The sequence below is a fragment of the Salvelinus alpinus genome, chromosome 14, assembly GCF_045679555.1.
Source record: "Salvelinus alpinus chromosome 14, SLU_Salpinus.1, whole genome shotgun sequence".
Classification (NCBI taxonomy): domain Eukaryota; kingdom Metazoa; phylum Chordata; class Actinopteri; order Salmoniformes; family Salmonidae; genus Salvelinus; species Salvelinus alpinus.
In genome coordinates, this window is record NC_092099.1 from 20,849,682 (window position 1) to 20,869,963 (window position 20,282).

The window sequence follows — 20,282 nt, forward strand, 5'->3', positions numbered from 1 at the left end:
CCTTTATTCACCACGGTGCCGGTGTGGCGGGACCATTTCAGGTCCTCAGTGATGTGCATGCCAAGGAACTTGAAGCTTTTGACCCTATCCACTGCGGCCCTCTCCTCTGTCTCCTGTTGTCCACGATCAGCTCCTTTGTTTGTTTTACATTAAGGGAGAGGTTATTATCCTGGCACCACTCCACCATGGGTCTAACCTTCTCCCTGTAGGCTGTCTGGTCATTGTTGGTAATCAGGTCTACCACTGTTGTGATGCCAGCAAAGTTGTTGATGGAGTTGAGTTGGAGTTGTGCGTAGCCGTGCATTCTTGGGTGAACAGGGAGTACAGGAGGGGGCTGAGCACACATCCCTAGGGGGCCCTCGTGTTGAGGATCAGCGGGGAGGAGGTGTTGTTGCCTACCCTCTCCACCTGGGGTCGGCAAGTGGGGACAACAGACTGGCATAGGGAGAGGTTGAACATGTCCGTAAACACTCCAGCCGGGGGTGCAAATTGATTTTGTTAGTCACACTCACGCAGATATCATAGTAAAAACTGTGCTGTCTCTGCTGCCAAGAGGGGGGCCGCTAAAATGTTTTGCTCGCAAGGTGGGGGGCCCCCCGGCAACATTTTGTTTAGGGCCCCCAAAAGGCTAGGACAGGCTCTGACTGAATATGTGGGTATGGATGCGGGTACGCAGACCCGCGGGCCACTGCGGCCCCTCATGATGAGTTCAGATTCTTTGTGAGCCCCACCCACATCAACGTTGCCCATCCCTACTCTGGCTGGAAGACCTGTATTGTGTTTTTCACATTTTCTTTTGGGAAAGAGATACTCTGATCAATAAGAAAGAACATCTGTCTTCCAGTTCCATAATATATCCTGTTTTGGGGATTCAATATTGCCTTAGTTAGCGGTGTGACTAGTTTTTTCCCCTATGCATGTCCTCTTTTCTCTGATTTGTTTTGTAATATGGCTTCAATATTGTATTGGATCAATAGCAGAAGTAAGTGTTCTGATGAGACAGGCCGATAGTTTGTGACAACCCACAGAAAAAATGTGGAGAATTGGGTCCACACATGCTGCCACAAAAAACAACCCAGATGTGTGTAGAGTGCTGCCATCCTCTACTCTCCATAGATGGTTCATGTCACTCATCAACAACTGTTTTGAGCGTTGGCGGAGGTCCCAAACACTGGCTTTAATATGGGGAGCTTTTGATGTTCTTCTTGTGGCTTTAACTATTTAACCTTTCCCAGGTTTATTTCTGGCTTAGTTGTTTTGTTTCAGTTGGGGTTACCCATAGTTAGTCATAGAAACAGACCATGATCCTTCAGAGAGAGCCTGATCACCAGCATCAATCATTCCCAATAAACAAAATCCCTTGTGGCTTTGAAGACGAAATAGCACCACATTATTAAGATCACTAGCGAGGACTTCAGTTGAGTTTGGTCTCCCTTTATGAATGCAGTCAGATCGAGGCAGGCAATTGAGGTGAATAAGCCATTTATGAAGTGTTATGGAATTCTCTGCAGGTCTGAGCTGCGTCCAGTCTGCTACGATATTTGACTGAGGAGCCTGGAGTCTAGAGCTGCATGTGAGAAGACTCATACCTTATATTTAGCATTATCAGATAGGGTTCTACTCTTGTGGTCGTCTCTTGCTAAAACAGGTCAAGTTTGCTGCATAAGATAGATTGAGTGATAGAGTGCAGGTTATGGCCAAATACTATTTTGGTCAGTATGGTATTTCAAAATGCTCCACAGACATTTTGCTCTGTAGACTGTGGAATTCAACTGAAAGAGAGTCCAACAAAGCCTTGCAGGTGACATCACTCATAGACAGGGTTGGTTAGGCTGGACCTGAGCCCAGTGGAGGTCAGGATTCATCGAACAGGAAGTGAGACATGGCTGTGGGGCGAGACATAAATGAGAACTGAGAGACCAGACCTCCTCCATCCTCCCCAGCATCTACCTCTGCAATCCCTCAATCATTCACAGCTCATCACAAACTGGCCGTGGCTACATACCATAGGCTACTGAGCTCAAATGTGTATGTAGGTGTGTGTGTGTATGTTAAAAAAATGGACTGCTATGTGTGAGTCAATATGAAAGTTCACGCATTCCTGTATTGTTCCTGTATTGTGAGGGATTGTGGCCTCAGTTTTGTTCCCTTGTTGCGTCTATAAACTCCACTTTCTGGCTTGCTTGTGAACACTGCCTTCACCGTATATGGCCATGTTAAGCTTCTGATACATTCAGCACCTGAATCAATTGTGAGCCATGCCAGAACATTTCAACATGAATACTCGCCCAATAGACCTCCACTGCCGTGACAAGCGGTTAATTCTAAGGCTCTTTCTCAATTGTCTAAAAGTTTTTCCCCTCAGCTCGTTCCCATTATCTCATTCCCTTCTTCTAGAGAATGCTCAAAAGGTAAAAACAATGTGGTGGAAACTCATCATTAGGCTTTCCTACTCTTGATCAGGTATTCTCAGAACAGTGCAGATGAAGAAGAGGAGAATAGGACAGATCTTTAGACAATTGAGAAAGACCCCCAAGTTTGTTTTTCATTGCTTGATAAAGCTCTTTAGCTCCTATTATTGATGCCTCTCTTCTCCTAACCAGAAGTAATTATTGGGCTAGTCTGCTGACAGCCTGGGATTTTACACCCTGATAACAACAACAGCAATGATACAGGTGTGTCTGAGGCTGGGCGAGGTGCCCACTAGCTGAATACAGTAGTCTGCCAGCTCCTCCCTTGCTGCCAGCATCCAAGGAGGCATTGTCTGACCGACTTATGGTGAAAAAAAGAGTGTGGCCAAACAATGGCTTCTGCGTCTGTCAGTTACAACATTACTCTTTGCAGCCAATCTGAAGCGACCATAATTCATGCCCTTAACTTTATCATTAATGTTTTCATTTGCTCTGTTGCCACAAAACAGAAAGACCATGTTGTATTTCAGTGTCTGCTTCTTGAGATAAAACAGCCTTCTTTATCAGATTCTACAAATCTCCTGTGTGGAATTTGTTACGAGTGCAAAAAGGAGACCACTGTTTAAGATACATGTGTAACTTCATTATTTATGATGGGATATAATAGAGACTAAGTCCCACAGGGGCGTGTATGCCTTTATGAGGCATATAGTGAGGTGGTTGTTCTTTGTGGGATGACCGTTAGGCCTATGTACTATAACAAGTTGTGGAGCAAGCCATGGTTTATGTTACCACCACCCACTCCATTATGTTCAAAGGTCTGTATCAGTTTAAAGAAAGTACTTTCGGGGTTATGAAGCCTCATCAATTGTCAATCATCAAGCCAAATTGTAGCACTGGTGAAAGCATGCATGCTGTCTTTTCTGGGCAAAGAGCTCATTTCTGATGATGAACTTGGTTACTTTAAACTGAGCATGGATTAGGTCCATTAAAGCGGGCTGGTTGCGGGAAGAGGTTTGCAGAGGTTTTTGGGGCGTGCTTCTCCAGTGTTGCTCAATTTCTGACATTCATTTCCATTTGCTGCAATGTCTCTACGGCTCCTGAGAGAAAATGATGTTCTGGTTTGACTACGCCAAACGAATTATGCGAAGTCATTCAATATCAAGTCCAATTGAACTGCTTTTCATGCATGGTTATGATTAAAGAATGGTTAAAGAATTCAAAACAAAAGCTATGACATACCATTTTAATAGTGTAATGGCCTTACTTCCTGCTCTCTCTTCTCTCAACTTAATCATCATAGTCTCTTTATCCTTGTGGAATTTTCCTAAATAAGTCTTTATTTTATCTCAACATTGCACTAAATTTGAGTTGGGAAAGCACCAGGAAATTGTTTATTTTTTCTTGTAGAGCTTGTAGATGCCATGACGCCAGGATGCCGCTACGTACTTTTTTTTTTTTGTGTGGCTGAGTTCCAAAAGGGTTGTTTCGGCAGTCCCCATAGGAGAACCCTTTTTGGTTCCAGGTAGAACACTTTTTGGTTCCAGGTAGAACTATTTTGGGTTCCATGTAGAACCTTCTGGGGAAATGGTTCTACATGGAACTCAATAGGGCTCTACCTGGAACCAAAATAGTTTTACCTGGAACCAAAAAGGGTTCTTCAACGGGTTATCATTTGGGGACAGCCGAAGAGTGTGGGTTGTTATTTCTCCCAGGTCGGGACTGGACGACGTGACCGGAAGCCACTGTATCCAGTCTGCCTCTGGGGGTGGAACATACTTGAGTTAACCATCCCTGCAGATACCTGCAGACTGAGAATCAAAGCATTGTTATTGTTCAAAGTCATTGTTCTGTTTAGAAGTTGGGTTTCAGTGAGTTTAGTTGAAAGACTTTCAGCTGTCTTTTCATTTTATACCTTGTTAATGACTTCAGTTCAGACTATACATTTGTTGTTGTCTAAATGGATATAGACCTAAAGTGGTGTTTATCTTAAGCAGTTGTGGGTTGACACTGAATTAACTGGTAGTGAGATATAGTATGTTTGCATAGTGCAAAGTACAATTTTACAGACATTTGTGACTCATAAATGTAACATGTTTATGCAAGATTTATGCACTGTATTAATGCATACTGACATTCACATACAACCACTGTTTACATGGGCTCCCGAGTGGCGCAGTGGTCTAATGCACTGCATCTCAGTACAGACCTTGGTTTGATTCCAGGCTGTATCACAACCGGTCATGATTGGAAGTCTCATATGGCGATGCACAATTGGCCCATTATTGTCCGGGGTAGGCAAATAAGAATTTGTTCTTAACTGACTTGCCTAGTTAAATTAAGGTTAAATAAATAAACATAACTCGATAGTAGATTGAGACTAGATTCAAAGTCTGTACATAATGCTTCTCTCCTTCCATTCTGTTGATAGCCTGTGAATAAATGGATGATTTTCTCTCTTCACTTCTGGATGACTGAGTAATTTTCTCCCTGGGATCCACCTCACTTAGATGAAAATGCATGTTGAGAGAAAGAGAGGGAGTGAGACAGAGAGGGAAAGATTGGAATGCCTGAGGTGCATTTCTCCCTAAATGAAATCAGGTGACTGTCCATTGTGAGGCCGGTGGATGGAGGAAAGGAGAGTCGTAGAGGAGGAGGAGATGAGAGGAAGAAAAGGTCAAATTCCTCCCTTCATCAAATCAAATTTGATTTGTCACATGCACAGAATACAATAGGTGTAGACCTTACAGTGAAATGCTTACTGACAAGCCCTACAGGATCGGTGTCCCTAAACAGGGATGGTTGTTGCTAACGTGCGCTAATGTGACTAGAAGGACATTTTATACAACAGCCAACTTTCCGGGACATAGACATTTCTTGTATGGACAGAAAGCTTACATTCTTGTTAATCTAACTGCAATTGTGTCCAATTAACAGTAGCTTTTACAGTGAAAAATTCTATTGTTTGAGAAGAGTGCACAATAACAAAGAACTTTTATCACGGCAACTGGTTTGATACATTCACCTCTGAAGATAAATAATGTACTTACATTCAGTAATCTTGCTCTGAGTTGTCATCCTGAGGGTCCCAGAGATAAAATGTAGCATAGTTTTGTTTGATAAAATCAATGTTTATGTTCAAATGTAGGAACTGGGGTTTACAGTTTGACCCAACTGCTGTCTCTGACTCCACACCCACCAGGCCCGGCCATCTAGATGTGTGAAAGTTATTGTATAAGCTAATGATCCATCATGTATGACATCCCTGGGAGTGTGTAAACTTACATTTTTTATTACCATAGCATTTTTGACTTGATAGAAAATATTGCAGTAATGTAATTCTTCACTGGATAAGTCTGAAACTTTGCACACACACTGCTGCCACCTGGTGGCCAAATTTAAATTACACCTATACTCCTATCTGGCCTTTCTCTTGCATTTGTAAAAATAAATAAATACAGAAAACACATGTTTATTTGTTTATATTATCTTTTACCAGATCTAATGTGTTATATTCTGCTACATTAATTGCACATTTCCACAAACTTCAAAGTGTTTACTTTCAAATGGTATCAAGAATATGCATATTCTTGCTTCAGTTCCTGAGCTACAGGCAGTTAGAATTGGGATTGTCATGTTAGGTGAATAAAATGGTCTGATACTTAAGAGGTTAAAGTTTTAATAAAAATAAGTGTTAAGAAAGTATTTACTAAAATAAACTTAAGTAAAAAATAAGACAAATTTAAAAAAATAACAAATAATTAAAGAGCAACAATATAATAACAGTAGTGAGGTTATATACACAGGGTACCGGCACAGAGTCAATGTGCGGGGGCACAGGTTAGTCGAGGTAATAGATAGTGCCTTGCAAAATTATTCATCCCCCTTGGCGTTTTTCCTATTTTGTTGCATTACATCCTGTAATTTAAATGGATTTTTATTTGGATTTTACGGCATACACACATTTGTCCCAATTGGTGAAGTGAAATTTAAAAAATGACTTGTTTCAAAATATTATACAAAATAAAAAAGGGAAAAGTAGTGCGTGCACATGTATTCACACCCTTTGCTATGAAGCGACTAAATAAGATCTGGTGCAACCAATTACCTTCAGTAGTCACACAATTAGTTAAATAAAGTCCACCTGTGTGCAATCTAAGTCTCACATGATCTGTCACATGAGCTCAGTAAATATACACCTGTTCTGAAAGGCCCCAGAGTCTGCAACACCACTAAGCAAGGGGCACCACCAAGCAAGCGGCACCATGAAGACCAAGGAGCTCTCCAAACAGGTCATGGACGAAGTTGTGGAGAAGTACAGATCAGGTTTGGGTTATAAAAAAATATCCGAAACGTTCAACATCCCACAGAGCGCCATTAAATCCATTATTAAAAAATGGAAAGAATATGGCACCACAACAAACCTGCCAAGAGAGGGCCGCCCACCAAAACTCACAAACCAGGCAAGGAGGGCATTAATCAGAGAGGCAACAAAGAGACCAAAGATAACCCTGAAGGAGCTGCAAAGCTCCACAGCGGAGATTGGAGTATCTGTCCATAGGACCACTTTAAGCCGTACACTCCACAGAGCTGGGCTTTACGGAAGAGTGGCCAGAAAAAAAGCCATTGCTTAAAGAAAAAAATAAGCCAACACATTTGGTTTTCGCCAAAAGGCAAGTGGGAGACTCCCCAAACATATGGAAGAAGGTACTCTGGTCAGATGAGACTAAAATTGAGCTTTTTGGCCATCAAGGAAAATGCTATGTCTGGCGCAAACCCAACACATCTCATCACCCCGAGAATACCATCCCCACAGTGAAGCATGGTGGTGGCAGCATCATGCTGTGGGGATGTTTTTCATCAGCAGGGACTGGGAAACTGGTCAGAATTGAAGGAATGATGGATGGCGCTGAACAGGGACATTTTTGAGGGAAACCTGTTTTAGTCTTCCAGAGATTTGAGACTGGGATGGAGGTTCACCTTCCAGCAGGACAATGACCCTAGCATACTGCTAAAGCAACACTCGAGTGGTTTAAGAGGAAACATTTAAATGTCTTGGAATGGCCTAGTCAAAGCCCAGACCTCAATCCAATTGAGAGTCTGTGGTATGACTTAAAGATTGCTGTACACCAGCGGAACCCATCCAACTTGATGGAGCTGGAGCAGCTTTGCCTTGAAGAATGGGCAAAAAATATCAGTGGCTAGATGTGCCAAGTTTATAGAGACATGCCCCAAGAGACTTGCAGTTGTAATTGCTGCCAAAGGTGGCTCTACAAAGTGTTGACTTTGGGGGGATGCACGCTCAAGTTTTCAGTTTTTTTGTCTTATTTCTTGTTTGTCACAAGAAAAAATATTTAGCATCTTCAAAGTGGTAGGCATGTTGTGTAAATCAAATGATACAAACACCCCATAAAATAAATTTTAATTCCAGGTTGTAAGGCAAGAAATTCGGAAAAATGCCAAGGGGGTGAATACTTTCGCAAGCCACTGTATGTGTGTACGGTCACTGTGGGGACGACATCATTGATTCACTTATTGATGAAGCCAGTGACTGATGTGGTGTACTCCTCAATGCCATCAAAAGAATCCTGAACATTTTCCAGTCTGTGCTAGCAAAACAGTCCTGTAGCTTAGCATCTGAGTCATCTGACCACTTCCTTATTGAGTGAGTCACTGGTACTTCCTGCTTTCGTTTTTGCTTGTAAGCAGGAATCAGGAGGATAGAGTTATGGTCAGATTTGGAGGGCGAGGGATAGCTTTTTACACATCTCTGTGTGTGGAGTAAAGGTGGTCTAGTTTTTTTCCTTTGGTTGCACGTGTAACATGCTGGTAGAAATGAGGTAAAACGGATTTAAGATTCCCTGCATTAAAGTCCCCGGCCACTAGGAGCGCCGCCTCTGGATGAGCATTTTCTTGTTTGCTTATGGCCTTATACAGCTCGTTGAGTGCAGTCTTCGTGCCAGCATCTGGTTGTGGACAGCTAAGAAATATATAGATGAAAACTTTCTTGGTAAATAGTGTGGTCTACAGCTTATCATGAGACACTCTAACTCAGGCGAGCAAAACCTTGAGACTTAGATTTCGTGCACCAGCTGTCATTTATAAATAGACACAGATCGCCACCCCTTGTCTTACTGGAGGCAGCTTTTCTATCTTGCCGATTGACCGAAAACCCAGCCAGCTTTTACAAGCCCTACTTTTTACAACCTTTTGTATGAAACAAAGGTTGATGATGAACATGAGATCTGGGCGTCTGAGTGCATCTAGAGACATGACGATGGGGCTGGTGGACACAAATCCAAATCTTCTTGTGTGTTTCTCTGAAACTGCTGCTCAGTGCCTCGTAGTCCCACGTGCATCATGAATTATTCAATCTGGTCTTTGCATAGCAGATGCCTCACAGGCAACGGACAGGACTTTTTTTCCATTACACATTTCACACACTTTTCCATTTTAACTGGGTTGTAAATGTACAGATTTTTTCTAAAAGTAATTTAAATGAAGTGTTTACTACTTACATAACTGTAAATCTTCCTGTGACTTATTAATTTCCTTATCCACGTCAAAGCATGTAAGCTAAATTATGATCACTTCTCTTACCAAAATATTTCAGCACTGCAAGGGTTTAAAGTAACATTTAGTGTCATTCAAACATATCTATTTATTTTTTCAAAAAAGCTAATTTGAAACTCCATTGCAGTTTTGATGGGAAAGACAGCTATCTAATAACTAGGTTCACTTCTTCAGCTTGTTGACTCCCTGTTTGGAATGACAGGGTTTGGGAGAAGGACAGGACACTTCGCCAACAGTCTCTGACCGTCAACGACCCTACCATCGAGGGAATTCCTGCCCTGAGATGGGCTGTGCTATGGATACCAGCTTAGGGGGGCACATTCAAACCACACTCACTTCCCCACCTCCTTGCCTTTCTTCCTTCTTTTCATCCCCCCTTCTTTTTTATTTCCTCTCTCTTACTCTTTCCTGTCTCTCTTTCCTCTTCCGTCTCCTTTTCATTCCTCTCTTTTTTTGTGATAAGGATGAAGAATTCATTGGCTCTCTTACAAAACTATCAGTTAGCCACCACCAGTGGATTCTCCTAATAGCATGCCTGTCAAAAATCTATGGGAATTTCACATAAATGTTCCAATAGCTAGTACAATCCTGGGGTTGGCCTCCTCTTATTGTCAGAGTTCAGTGTTCAGTGGCCCTTTATTGAAACTCCATGTGGGGGCTCCATTGTACTCACGTGATCAAAAGAAAGAGAGAGAGAGTGTGTGAGCGAGACAGAGAGAGTGTGTGAGAGACAGACAGAGAGAGACTGAGAGAGGAACTGAGAGATGGAGACAGAGGGTGAGAGAGGGAGATGAAGGGAGTAAAGGCTGCCTCTGTGTGGATGTGGGGTCAGGCCAGACTGAGTGGAAGGAGATGAGATAGGTCAAGGGTGAGACGCCCCTGCATGCTCGCGTTTTGTGAGCTGAAGAATCATAGCCTTGCGGGAGAAAACATGCATGGAGGGAGTGGGCGGTTTGGGAGAGTGAGGAGACAGAATGGGGTTATTGGAGAAAGGGCGGGGTAGGAGCGTGAGGGATGTTCCAGCAACAGAGGGCATGCACACACACTTCCCATAGTAGCAGATGGGACCTGTCGCAGTGACCCCACTGTGTGTCTTGTTAACATCTCACCCAAACACATGTTGTCCCATATGAGAGACGCTGTGTTAAGTAGGTTATTATCTCAGTTGAATGGATGGATTGGATGGGATCACTACTGATAAGGCTTGAGTTTCAATCCAATGTTCAAGGGAGTTCACACGCACACTCTCTCTCTCTCTCTCTCTCTCTCTCTCTCTCTCTCTCTCTCTCTCTCTCTCTCTCTCTCTCTCTCTCTCTCTCTCTCTCTCTCTCTCTCTCTCTCTCTCTCTCTCTCTCTCTCTCTCTCACACCCTACTTGAAGGGCATAAGATAATATGGATCTGCACAGGGTTAAGTTCATAATGTTATCAAGCTCTAGAGTCTTGTTACAAGACACTATCTGAAAACCTTTTCATTCCTCCTTGTAATACACTTTTGCAGTGGGCTCTAAGGATGGATTCATTGCCCAGACACACCAACAGAGTTAGTGGGTGCCAATACCAAATGAAATGAAATCCACAGAGTTTGTTAAGTGGGTAAAAAAAAGCTTGACACAGCAGGTTTGCTGAACACATCCCAGCTAGCACATTTTGTTCCTTGAGAATTGTGGAAATTAAAAATGTTGGTTTCCCATTGGTTAAAGAAGCCATACGTTTCCTGACCGGTAAAACTGAACGTTTTTTAAACGTTCTGAGATCGGAAGTGAACATTTTGCCTGTTCTGGGAACATACATTTTGTAGGTTACATGGAGTTTCTGAGAATGTTTTACTATGGTTCACGGAAAGTTTTCCTGGGATATTTTATTAACGTTCTGAGAACGTATTATCATCTAAAAGGTTCTTCCTAGAACCGTCTATGAAGGGTTCTACCGAGAACCCTTTTATATTTGGAGGGTTCTTCCTAGAATTCTCTATGAACAGTTCCAATTATTTATGACAATACGTTACATATAGCATAGCCTTTCTTTGAAGGCCTAGTTATACCCTAACACTGTGGTGTTACAAAACTCCTGGATTACAGGTCACATCAGTGCTGCAAGTCACATTATGCTGGCTTGCAAAGTGATGTGTAATTCCTATTGGAGCCCGACAGAGTTAAGAATCCAACAAGTGGAATTGTTACTCACCTGCTGCCTGGATTCAGAATGACTGCGGGGTAGGAAATATTGAATACTGAGACTACCTTAATCATCTAACTGGAACAACCATCTCAGTAATGGGCCCAACAAATCCAATTACTAACAGATTGGGTTAGTTTAGAAAACTCTATTTTATTTATTTATTTTTCAGATCAAAATGGTTATTGGTAGAACCCTATCGCTCTGCTAAGAACCCTTTTGGAGTGTGTGTATGTGTACTTTGCATAGGGTTGTAAACTAATGAGGTGAGGGATTTATCCTCACATGCAGCTCGGACTGAAATCAGTCTGCTTCCTCAGTATAAGTGTATGAGTGTGTGTGTGAGAGATGGGGCGCCATCGAATGCAGAGCTTTTAGCGTCAAGGATGAAAAAAAGCTTCTCGAGGTGACCTTATTCAGCAGGAATGTCTCAGAGTTGTAGCTGGAAAAGCGGCCCTATTGGGGGTCAATGTACAGATTTGGAGCTTATTGAGGAGGATGTGAGCGCCGCTCGTTATCCTAGTGTCAGACAGATATTCCCTTTCATTGTAGTTGCTTTTGCCTTTCCTTTCATAGTTTCCTCCATCTGAATTGATGTGATTGACCTGGACAGTTGAATAATACATTCCCAACAGGCATTCACCATACTGCTTTCACCTATCATGATTTTTGATCAGTGCAGATCAGAGTTATCCAACTTCAGTCTTGGAGTGATATTGCACTGTGCAAGTTTTTATCCCAGTTCATCACTAACACACCTGGTTTAAAAAAATCGAATACCAGTATTTAGTCTGAGCCACGATAAGCTGAACCAGGTGTGGTACTGAAGGGCTGGAACAAAAGCCTGCACACCCAGTAGCTCTCAATGACCCTTTAATGAGTTGGTGAATCATGGTGTATATTAAGAGGAGATGAGGAATGGATTCCATTTATACCTACTGAAACGCACCCTTGCTCTTCCCAGAGTGCTGTAACCCTGCTTTAAACCCTATCAGCCCATTGGGAGCCATGCCCCCAAACCACGCTCCCCACTCCCTCAGAGTTAGGGGTCTCCATTGTGTGTATGTGCGTGTGTGTATGAGTGGCTTGGAGGGATGGGACCCTGTTCCCAGGAGCTTAGCGTCTCAGCAAGGGGGCTGTGTGTACACTGGCCTTGTCCCCTGGGGGTCCAATGATGCCTGTTTCAAGCCGTCTGCCTTTGTGTCAGTCTAGCAGAGAGAAAGGGGAGGCGATGGAAAGAGCCACGGTAGGACCAGGGGCATTTGCATGGTTGGCATCACTTTGAACTAAAATCCAGAGACCTCGTCTCTTGTGAATGTGAACGTACCCCCATGATTACCGTACACCCCCTCACCCCTCTCATCTCTTCCCTCCAAATCCATAGCGCCATGTATCCCAGAATCCCCCACTTTCCTCCCCGCTACAAACAATAAACAAACTCTGCGAGCAGCGGCGGCCCTCTTAATGAACGGAACCAATTAGGGTCGGGCCCCATGAAGGGAGCTCCCCTATATTGTTTTGTGCCATTTATTTACATAGTATTTGGGGTAAACAATGGTGGCCAGGCCTCAGATGGGTGCGAAGCAGAGGAGGGCTTGTTTGTTTGGTTTCTAAAAGAGGATGAGCACTTATGGCTCCAGTCCAAATTGCTAATGGGAATTAAACCATGAGGTATTGTGCTGAGATCTGAGTGCCTCCCTCTCCTACATTCACCACCCAAAGGTGGGGAGACAAGTGACTGACATTGGAGGCCAGGCAGGAGGGATGAAGTATTTAAAAAGTGTTTTGCTGGAGTCTCTTCCATTCTGTTGCACAGCCTGATAAATAGGGGGGGAGAACACTAGAAGTCTGTTTTATTTGGGGGGTCAGCTCCTCTCTCTGAGAGGGCCAAAGACGATGGGACTCCCTGGCCTGAATAGACTGAGAGTGAGACATTTTTCATGTCTGGCGTGTGTCCCTCACATTGTCTCCCTCTCTGTCTGCAGCGTGAAAGAAACTAAACTACACAGTTACATTCCTGTAGTAGGCTGCGGAGAGGGACGTTCAGGCAGTTTATTTGCTATTCTGTAATGTATGTTCACATGGGAAAATTACATGTCAGATGGATTATGTATAAATGTTTGAATAGATGTTACCCTGTGTATTCATGATAACATAGTTGTTTTTGTTTACATTTTGTCTTGAGCTCTCTTCTTCTCATGAGGTGGGAACAGCTTACTGTACATATCTTGTAATGAACCAAAACTATACTGTTGATGAGAGCCCACATAGGAGATCCCAGGACCCATGTTTCTATAGTAACCCTGTCAACTGACTAGAGGTGTGTGTGTGTGTGTGAGTGTGTGTGCATGCGTGAGTGTTAAAGTGTGTGAGTGTTAAAAATTCAGCCCCCACATTGTTTGGGTAATTTTTTGAATGTTTTATTTTATTTATTTATTTTCTCCCCAATTTCATGGTATCCAATTGGTAATTACAGTCTTGTCTCATCACTGCAACTCCCGTACGGACTTGGGAGAGGCAAAGGTCAAGGGCTGTGCGTCCTCTGAAACACAACCCAACCAAGCCGCACTGCTTCCTGACACAATGCCCACTTAACCCGGAAGCCAGCTGCACCAATGTGTCGGAGGAAACACTGTGCACCTGGCGACCGGGTCAGCGTGCACTGCGCCGGGCCTAACGCAGGAGTCGCTAGTGCGCGATGGGACAAGGACATCCCTGACGGCCAAACCCTCCCCTAACCCGTACAACGCTGGGCCAATTGTGCGCCGCCCCATGGTTCTCCCGGTCGCGGTTGGCTGCGACAGAGCCTGGACTCTAATCCAGAATCTCTAGTGCCACAGCTAGCACTGCGTTGCAGTGCATTAGACCACTGTGCCATTCGAGAGGCCGAGTCATTGCGGATGTTGCCTGTAATCCATGGCTTCTGGTTGGAGTATGTACGTACAGTCACTGTGGAGACGACGTCATCGATGTACTTATTGATGAAGCCAGTGACTGATGTGGTTTACTCCTCAATTCCATCGGAAGAATCCCGGAATATATTGCAGTCTGTGCTAGCAAAACAGTCATGTAGCTTAGCATCTGCTTCATCTGAGTCACTGGTCCTTCCTGCTTTAGTTTTTGCTTGTAAGCAGGAATCAGGAGGATATAATTATGGTCAGATTTACCAAATGGAGGGAGAGGGAGAGGTTTGTACGCGTCTCTGTGTGTGGAGTAAAGGTGGTCTAGAGTTGTTTTCCCTCTGTCATGGTCATTTGACTGATAGTTTGCTTCTGATTGGAGGGAGAATACACTATTCTTTGCCCATCATGGGAACCAGACCTTGGGCTTTCCTGTAGGCTGCACAGACATCCATAAATCTACCTCTCTGCTAAGTGGGGGAGTTAGCAAAGCAGACTGTTGGGGAAGAGAGGATGGTAGAGGGGAAGAAGAGAGTGAGAGAGAAAGAAAGAGAGACTGACAGAGACAAAGAAAGTGAGAGACATCCAGAAATAACAAAAGAGAAAGTAAGTTGAAATAAAGAGAGAGAGTGAAAGAGAGGTTCTAAGGGATCAAGACCAAAAGAGAAAGATAATATACTGTACAGTCTTATTTTAAAATGTATTAAATTGTTTTCCCTCATCAATCTACACCCAATACCCCATAATGTCAAAGCAAAACCAGGTTTTTAGAATTTCTTTGCTAATTTATAAAAAATAATCACCTCCCAGACCAAGGCCCTTCTCCCCTGATTGCTCAGTTTGGCCAGACGGCCAGCTCTAGGAAGGGTCTTGGTGGTTCCAAATGTCTTCCTTTTAAGAATGTTTGAGGCCACTGTGTTCTTGGGGATCTTCAATGCTGCAGAATTTTTTTGCTACCCTTCCCTAGATCTGTGCCTCGACACAATCCTGTCTCAGAGCTCTACGGACAATTCGTTCGACCTCATGGCTTAGTTTTTCTCTGACATGCACTGTCAACTGTGGGACCTTATATAGACATGTATGTGTCTTTCCAAATCATGTCCAATCAATTGAATTGACCACAGGTGGACGCCAATCAAGTTGTAGAAACATCTCAAGGTTGATCAATAGAAACAAGATGAGCTCAATTTCGAGTCTCGTCGAGTCTCATGGCAAAGGGTCTGAATACTTATGTAAATAAGGCATTTCTGTTTTGATCTTTAATACATTTGCAAACATTTCTAAAAACCTGTTTTCGCCTTGTCATTATGGGGTATTGTGTGTAGATTGCCGAGGATTTTTTTCAATTTAATCCATTTTAGAATAAGGCTGTAACGTAACAAAATGTGGAAAAAGTCAAAGTGTCTGAATACTTTCCAAAGGCACTGTGAATATATAAAGAGAGTGGGAGAGCCAGCTAGAGTCAGCTGAAGTGCTCTAACTCTGGCCTGCAACGTCTATGCCTTACTGCATTCCATCCACCGACTCTTTGGGAATGATGGCCAAAGGAGGTACATAACGTCATCACTGGTACGGCTGCAGTGGCTGGTCTGGGATTTTTCTCTCGGTGGTACACCGCAGCTCCATTCCGTTCTCCTGCCATCTAAAATCTCTCTCTAAAGTTGCACAATGTGCCAACCACATGGCCTTTTGAGCCCTGTCCAGCGAGCGCACACACACTGCCTTAATGGAAATTTGATGGATATTATAAAGCCATTCCGGCCTGCATTTCCTGCCTTGAAAAGCGTTCAGCAACCCTCATAAAGAATATGGTTAAGAATCAGGCAGCTGTGCCTGCACACACACACACACACACACACACTACACCATACATTCTTTCCTCCTTGTTTACGTGTTAGTCTTGATTCACTTTTCAGATAGGTGACGTATATGCAGGATATCTCCTTGTGGGGCCATGTGTGATTCTTTCACTTGTAAAGTACTTTTGTTATATTAGCTCAATATTGCTATGTTGGGCCCACGGACAGTTAGTGTTAGTGGGGCCCAATATCCCACCGAGCCGAAACCCAGAAAAGCCCAAAATGGGGACCAGCTGAGAAAATACACAGAGGAAGTGATGTCACCGGTCCAAATCCCCCAAAGTCGTCCATTACGGGGTGACGCTGAGACGCTGGCCACAAAGAGGGAACATGACACAGGTTTCACAGCGAGTAGAGTTGCCACGGGAGATGGTTGTCTTTCGCTTTGACATTTCTGTTACCCCCCCCCCGCCAACGAGCTCAGTTTAGAAGGAAGACAGGAAAAAGGGAGAACAGTTGAGATGTAATTATAGGAGAAGGAAAACACATGCCGGCTGGAGACAGGGGGGTCCTTTCAGAGGAGACTACACTATGGACGCTATCAGATAGGAATTATCTCAGAGGGCTTGCATAACATACCTCCAGCAGCAGCCTTAGGAAAGGAGGGGGGGACGGAGGGGCATGAGGTGACGTGGTTGTTCTTGTTTCTCGGAGTAGAGAAAGTGGGAACTGCTTCTTTGTAGAGGGCAGCTGGAGTGTACCATTTCTACAGTTTTGTGCAAATCTTCAGTCTATGATGTGATTCGGTGTGGTTCTGTGTGTTCATCTCAAGTTAGGGCAAATAAGACTTCTCCTACCGCTAAAGTCTATTTGATTAATATTATGTTCATTATCTTCGCAAATGAAATAAGTATACTGTAGTTGACTATCCTTATAGATGCACAGCTTTGAATTTATACTGACAGACCTTTTTTTTTTTCCAGGTTTGGTTGATTGTTCCATTTTCTTTGCCTGTGACAAAAGTCCAAATAACTTTGTCCACAAAAAACCCTTACATATACCGTGGCTTACGCACAAATTGAACCCACAATCTTTGTATTGACACCACCATGCCCCGATCAACTGAGCCGTCTGCAATTGAACACTAACCCTCTCCTCTTCATCTGTTCCATTTGCAGCCTGAAGAGTTCGAGGCGCTTCACTCACACACCTTCCGGGCGAAGACATTCAAGAAAAGCAAGCACTGTGGGGTGTGCAAACAGACCGTCAGCCAGGAGGGGCTCATCTGCAGAGGTTAGTCCTGACCTTGCCTGAGTGTTACCACGGTAACCATGGTCATCTGGGGTCATCAAAGGGTAATTTGGGGTCTCCCAAGGTCACCATTGTGGTCACTCTGAGTAATTACACTAAAGTAGCTGTCAAGGGTTGGCAGGTTTTCAATTCGCTCAATGATAGTTTGCTAATCAGGCTTTTAACTAATTTCATTGATTAGATTGATACAGGTAACTGTCAAAATAAAGGAAGCACTTGAGTAAATGAGGGATACAACATATATTGAAAGCAGGTGCTTCCACACAGGTGTGTTTCCTGAGTTAATTAAGCAATTTAAACAGCCCATCATGCTTAGGGTCATGTATAAAAGTTGCCCATTATTTGGGCCACTATGGCCAGAAGAAGAGATCTCTGTGACTTTGAAAAAGGGGTCTCAAAGGAGCATAGGTGGTTTAAAGGGTTGTGTGAGTCTCTCTCAGTCACTAGATCTCAACCCAATTGAATAATTATGGGAAATTCTGGAGCGGCGTCTACGACAGAGTCAACAAAAGACCAAGTGATGGAATTTCTTGTGCAAGAATGGTGTTGCATTCCTCGAATAAAGTTCCAGACACTTGTAGAATCTACGTCAAGGCTCATTGAAGCTGTTCTGGCTCGTGGTGGCCCAACACCCTATTAAGATACTTTATGTTGATGTTTCCTTTATTTTGACAGTTACCTGTAGCTTGTTTAGTAAGCAAATTGAGTGCTAGGTGGGTACTGAGGATTGAGAATTTGAAGTGGCTACGTTTTTGAATGAATTAGATATACTGTATACAATTTAAAAATACTATTTAAGCAATATAATAATATAGCTCTGTGAATCATCAGCAGTGGATAGCCCTATATCCACTGTGTTGGCAAAGCTACAGGCTAGACAGTAGACACACTGGGCTTGGCTGGTCACTGCTACTTGGCTAGTGGACATGTCTGCTTCTGCTGATAGTGCTGCATCGGGAAGCTGGCAGGTTGTTCGGTCTAGTATCCAGAAGGGAAAGATTTGGCTTGCCTATTTCCCTTCCTCCTGGCACGGTGTGGATATCTTATTCACAGTAAAGTGAAACAGAGGCATTCTCTTGGCTTAGTGTTTAACTCTGAGAGGACCTAGTATACAATAAGTACAATATACAATTGTACTGTCCTCTTGGAAAGCAGACATTTTTACCTAATCGTGTGGCTGGCTGCTCCCTACAAAAAAATACTACATTACAAGTAACTACATTTTGTCCTTTTGAAAGATTGTTGTTTTTCTGGTAACTGTATTGTAGTCTCTTCCCATTATATTACCATGATGTATTATCCTCCTGAAATGGGCGTCTCTTATATATATATTTACAGTCCTCTATGCTGGGTGCTGTGGGTGTTGCAGCTGTCTGTCCCTGCTCTCCCAAAGGGATGGCCTGTTAGGGTAGCCAGAATGCATAGGATCAATCATTTCCCCATGGACCACAATCGCTTCACTACCACATGGGTCGACCTCTTAGCCACTTACCATGTGGCTCTTAGCCATGTGTTTCTGTGTGTGCTACTTTTTTCCCTCTTATTGTGCATGTTTGTGCATACTTTTTCTTTGTGTGTGGTTGTAGTGAGCAAATGTGTATCTGGCCTTACTTGAAGCAAGAGCCCTTGACTCCTGCTGAGAGGCTTATCATGACACTTCAGCACCACCGTTCCAGAGGACAGCTCCCCTGTCAGTCAGCCTGTATAGATAGAATGTAACAGAAGATAGCTCCCCTGTCAGTCAGCCTGTATAGATAGAATGTGACAGAGGACAGCTCCCCTGTCAATCAGCCTGTATAGATAGAATGTGACAGAGGATAGCTCCCCTGTCAATCAGCCTGTATAGATAGAATGTGACAGAGGACAGCTCCCCTGTCAGTCAGCCTGTATAGATAGAATGTAACAGAGGATAGCTCCCCTGTCAGTCAGCCTGTATAGATAGAATGTAACAGAAGATAGCTCCCCCGTCAGTCAGCCTGTATAGATAGAATGTAACAGAGGATAGCTCCCTGTCAGTCAGCCTGTATAGATAGAATGTAACAGAAGATAGCTCCCCCGTCAGTCAGCCTGTATAGATAGAATGTAACAGAGGATAGCTCCCTGTCAGTCAGCCTGTATAGATAGAATGTAACAGAAGATAGCTCCCCCGTCAGTCAGCCTGTATAGATAGAATGTAACAGAAGATAGCTCCCCCGTCAGTCAGCCTGTATACTGTAGATACATGGTAAGAGAGGCTTGGGTATTGAGTTGTCTGCTGTATTGACTACAACATGGCTGGTTCCATAGAGGCAACTGAGTATGGTAGTGTGTGCGCGTGTGTCTGTGTGCACGTGTTTGTACGTAAGTCTCTGTTTTATGTCTATGCTTGCCTGTGTTTGTGAGAGAGAGTTTAAATACGTCTGTGTGTGTGTGTTCTGTCTGGTTGGAGCAGATTTACGAGGGCCAGCCAGTGGGCTCTCAGGAAAGTACAAAGTGAACAATAGAGGCCCACTCAGACAGCAACAAACACACTAACACACTCCATACAAGGACACAGCCTGGAGTAGCCAGCACTGAAGAATCACTGAAATTGGTCTTGTCTAAGGACAGAGTGAACAAATGTGTTCATAAATCTCCGAATAAGGATTCAGATAAGGAGTTCTCCTTTACTATTTTTAATGAGGTTTGCGAAATATTGGTTAATGTGGTTCATTTTCTTAAAAATTTTGCCTAACAAGGTGGACATTTATGAGTGGGACATACCGACTAACTACAACAAACATGGAAAAATAGGTACAATTGAGTGTTTATATATATATTTAGCTTTGCACCATTGTTTTACCAGCAAATGATGATGACATCCTGAATGAGGTGTCATTGTAGGAAGGGGTTGTTTTCTTAAATGGAGAATTACAACAAACTATATGTGATAACATCTACAATTCTGGGTATGCGACCAATATGGTTTTTGATTTGATTTGAACTAACAGGTTGGAAAGTGATATCAGAGACACACAGAAAAGCTTAAATAAAATAATAATAAGTACAATAATCATTAAAAAATTGTTAATGATGAGAGAGACTTTAAGTAGGACTATAAAATAATGAATAAATATTTAGTATTTTATGGCTT

The 20,282-nt window shown here is 43.2% G+C and overlaps 1 protein-coding gene across 4 annotated transcripts in view; it reads left to right on the plus strand.

The window, feature by feature from the left end:
• The window catches only part of tns1b (tensin 1b), a 277,921-nt gene that overhangs the window by 88,841 nt on the left and 168,798 nt on the right, over positions 1 to 20,282 (plus strand). For all 4 annotated transcript variants that reach the window (XM_071340784.1, XM_071340787.1, XM_071340788.1 and 1 more), the window contains exon 2: positions 17,038 to 17,152. In XM_071340784.1, coding sequence (XP_071196885.1) covers positions 17,038 to 17,152 — 115 coding nt within the window. The remainder of the gene's footprint in view (positions 1 to 17,037; positions 17,153 to 20,282) is intronic.